Here is a 4,355-nt window from a genome sequence, read left to right on the forward strand (position 1 = left end):
GCGAGGGACACGGTCGAATGCCTTCTCCAGATCCACGAAACACATGTGGACTGGTTGGGCAAACTCCCATGAACCCTCCACCACCCTGAAGAGGGTATAGAGCTGGTCCAGTGTTCCGCAGCCAGGACGACAAAAGTATCATAATTTCCAAAAATATATATATGTACCATACAAAAGAATGTATTTGGTGTTGGACCTGTTCTTTCTGAGTTCTGCAACTAGTCCATGTCATCCTCTGCCCTCAGCGTCCGAGCCTCCCACCATCGTCCCAGAGCTGACCTGTACCACCGGTGAAGGCGAGGCGTACCGAGGCACAATTGCTGTGACAGAGTCTGGCAAAACGTGCCAGAGCTGGTCAGCTCAGACTCCACACAAACACAACCGCAGCCCAGACAACTACCCCTGCAAGTAAGAGCTCCTGTACCAAGGAATGTGCCTGACTGATACAAAACAAATGGACAAAATATTAGTAACACCTCTTGGTATAATGCAAACACAACAAATAAGCAAAAAGCCCTCAGAGAGAAACCATAATCAGGATATACTGGCTTCATCTTTGGGTTTGTCTGTGCTCTTCTTGCTCACCATCTACTTATTTTGTCAGAGGCCTTGATAGCAACTACTGTCGAAACCCTGACAATGAGAGGATGCCCTGGTGTTACACCACTGACCCCGAGACTCGCTGGGAGTACTGCAAGGTGCCGAGCTGTGGGGATGCACCCAGACCTGGTATAGCAGAGGCTGATGATGATGTTGGCCAGTTTGAAAACAACTACAGCTAATTCAGAAAGCTTGGAAATGATTGAGCTTTATTTATTGATTTTGAGTTCATATGATTTTTATTCATGTTTTTTGCAAAGGAAGGCTCAAGTACTAGACAAAACAATGAGTAGTGGAAGTAAATGAGAATTTCTTACTCAATTACAATAAAGTTAATTACAGTGGTGATGGAGGTACATAACAAAAGAGGAAGAGACACTGACCAAGAAAACAAGGATTTTCAAAACTCTGGATCTATCTCCCATTTCTGCCTCACATGAAAATACACCATCTACTTAGCCCATATTCTTCTCCCTGATTGCAGGTGACCCAGTGATCCCGCCAGAGGAGGAAAACTGCTATGAGGGCGATGGCTCAAGCTATCGTGGCATAACATCAGAGACCATCAGTGGAAAGAAATGTCAAGCCTGGAGCTCCCATTCAGAAACAACACAGAAATTCCCCAATGCGTGAGTGTGATGACTCCTCACACCCATTCAAAAACACCACAGAAATTCCCCAATGCGTGAGTGTGAAGAATGGAGATTTGACAATTTATTTTTTAGTTCAAGCTGACAGGACATAATATACAGTACTGTCTATCACGTCAGTGGGCTGAGTGCTTCTAAGATGCAAAGGTTCAGAGGTTCTGCCATGTTGCCATGAGCTGACTCATCTGGAGTTTGCACTATTTTAATGCTTAATTTCACAAGTTTGGTCATTTTTGTAACCTGGTGCTTTACTGATCAACACAGTGGAAAATATCCTGGAAGTCTAATAGAATAAAAGCCCACTAGTCAGATTCTTTCACCGGTCAGTGACCCAGGGCTTGTGCAGCTGCTGCAGACTGGAGCCGATTCTCAACATAAATCTGCACTCTGAAATCTGGCAGCTATATATTAGATTTTGGACATAGAACAGGTTTTTGAGGTCAAATAATCAAGCCAATTTTAAGTCAATTATTTGACTAGTTGTGACATCACCAAAGCCATTATTTGTTCCTGCTGTTTACTGTCACATGAATGTTTAGGTGCAACAACTCCAGTCATTTTTCACTGTCGCTCCATCCCATCTTTTTGCTGCTAATACTCAATATTTTTGTGTCAGTGTTTTAAATGACTCCCTGTCCTGCTGTAAAACCATGGAAAGACAGCTTCATCCTGTATAAGAAGCACTGAAATAACACCACGCTTCTTTTTTTTCTGAATATCCCACCTGCTTTCCACACAAACTGTTATAAACATATAAACTGCTTCTCTTCAATGTAAAAAAGAAATCTCTAAAAAATGATCAGATTCTTTTTCAATATTCAACGATGTTTTCCTTTTCAGCTAACCAATTATTCATGCACATCAGTACTATGTAGTAAATGATAATTCAGGCTATATACTCTAAATTTTTCTTATGGTCAAGTCTCAAAATATCAAAACTGTGATGACTTGATCCTACTAACAACCATTATAGGCTTTTATTTTATGCACTTCCTCTTTCTTCCTGACCTGCTTTGCACCAGCTGTACTACTTCTGCCCATCTGGATAATCACCAGCCAATTGAAATCACCAGCAGACCTTGCGCTCTGTTTGCTAGTCCATGTGCATTATGGTGACCGGATTCCCCTCTTGCTCTCATTATTGTTTCAAGAACTTTGGACTTCACTTACTCCCCCTGCATCTGGTTTGTTTCAGTTTGCTTCGTTTGTTACTTGTTTTGTGACTCATGTTGTTAATTTTCATTGGTTGGCTCTCTTCTCTTCATTAGCCTGTTTCCTTGCCTATGTGTTTTGTGTAGTCAGGTTGAGCGTGTTTTGTTTGTTGTGTATTGTTGTTTGGAGTATTCTTACTGTTGGTTATTCTTTACCACAGTGGTGGTAATTGGTTTACTTCTTTTGTTTGTCTGTAGCTCTGAATTTCCTCATTTCTTTTCCAAGTCAGGCTTTTGCATTCTAACAGTAAACCTTAAAACATTATCTGTGGAGTTAGAGTAAGGAGAGTTTCTACAATATCTAGTTATTCAAAACTACAGTATGTCAAACGTGTGCATTTGATGTTGTGCCAGAACAAGGCTACTGCAGTTCATTTTGAATTCCTGTATCTTTCCTCCTGTTTGAGTTGTTTGCTTGCTAAAAACTACACCGCCCAGCTCTTGTAGAAAATTACCAGGCCTTTAAAAATGGCATTAAGTTAATACATTTTTTTTAAATTAAGAGTTGGGGATAGGTGCCACACTGGGGAAGTGTTAAGGCTTTGCAAGGTACACTGTTGGTTTAGATCTTTTTCTGAAATATATTGACACTAACAAAAATACAGAATATCACCAGCCTTATCCTTGGATGTCAAAACAACATGGCACATGGCACATGACTAAAACAACATCCATCCATCTTCATCCGCTTCATCTGAGACCTGGTCGCGGGGGCAGTAGTTCGAGCAGAGCCTCCCAGACTTCCCTTTCCCCACACACCTCCTCTAGCTCCTCAGGAGGAACCCCAAGGCGTTCCCAGGCCAGCCGGGAGACATAGTCTCTCCAACGTGTCCTGGGTCTGCCCGGAGGCCTTCTCCCGGAGGGACATGCCCGAAATACCTCCCCAGGGAGGCTTCTGGGAGCCATCCTAAACAGGTGCTCGAGCCACCTCAGCTGGTTCCGCTCAACGTGGAGGAGCAGTGGCTCTACTCTGCGCTCCTCACAGGTGACTGAGCTCCACACCCTATCTCTAAGGGTGCCCCCAGCCACTCTCCAGAGGAAACTCATTTCTGCTGCTTGTATCCATGATCTCATTCTTTCAGTCATGATCCAAAGTTCATGGCCATAGGTAAGGGTAGGAACGTAGATCAACCGGTAAATTGAGAACTTTATCTTACGACTCAGATCCTTCTTCACCACAACAGACCGGTACAGAGATCGCATGACTGCGGACACCGCACCGATCTGTCTGTCGACCTGCCGCTCCATTTTTCCCTCACTCGTGAACAAGACCCTGAGATACTTAAACTCCTCCACTTGGAGGACTAAAAGAACAATGAAGTAAAATTTGACACCCAAGCAAAAGTTTATAAAGCAGAAAACATTTGTAAAATGAACATTATCTGTGAGGTATTTGGTCAGAACAAGTCTGCTACTACTGTACATCTTTAATTATTTTCCAGGTTTGATTTAACTGGTTGGTGGAGAGTTCCTGCCTCAAGTGGAGGAGTTCAAGTATCTTGGAGCCTTGTTCACAAGTGAGGGAAGGATGGAACGGGAGATTGACAGGCGGATCGGTGCAGCTTCTGCAGTAATGCAGTCGATGTACCAGTCCGTCATGGTGAAGAAGGAGCTGAGCTGTAAGGCGAAGCTCTCGATTTACTGGTCGATCTACGTTCCGACTCTCACCTATGGTCATCAACTTTGGGTCATGACCGAAAGGGCAAGATCCCGGATACAGGTGGCCGAAATGAGCTTCCTCCGCAGAGCGGCCGGGCGCACCCTTAGAGATAGGGTGAGGAGCTCGGTCACCCGGGAGGAGCTCAGAGTAGAACCGCTGCTCCTCCACATCGAGAGGAGCCAGCTGAGGTGGCTCGGGCATCTGTTTCGGATGCCTCCTGGGCGCCTTCCTAGG

The 4,355-nt window shown here is 44.2% G+C and overlaps 1 protein-coding gene across 1 annotated transcript in view; it reads left to right on the top strand.

Annotated features, from left to right (window-relative positions):
* The first annotated feature begins 178 nt into the window (after positions 1-178).
* Positions 179-4,355, top strand: part of LOC109953266 (plasminogen) — a 26,331-nt gene continuing 22,154 nt past the window's right edge. The window contains exons 1-4 of the mRNA XM_020588694.1: positions 179-408; positions 605-729; positions 1,085-1,197; positions 1,239-1,285. Of these exons, the coding sequence (XP_020444350.1) occupies positions 179-408; positions 605-729; positions 1,085-1,197; positions 1,239-1,285 (515 nt within the window). The remainder of the gene's footprint in view (positions 409-604; positions 730-1,084; positions 1,198-1,238; positions 1,286-4,355) is intronic.

The sequence above is a fragment of the Monopterus albus genome, unplaced genomic scaffold (genome assembly GCF_001952655.1).
Source record: "Monopterus albus unplaced genomic scaffold, M_albus_1.0 scaffold598.1, whole genome shotgun sequence".
In the NCBI taxonomy this organism is placed as follows: Eukaryota; Metazoa; Chordata; class Actinopteri; order Synbranchiformes; family Synbranchidae; genus Monopterus; species Monopterus albus.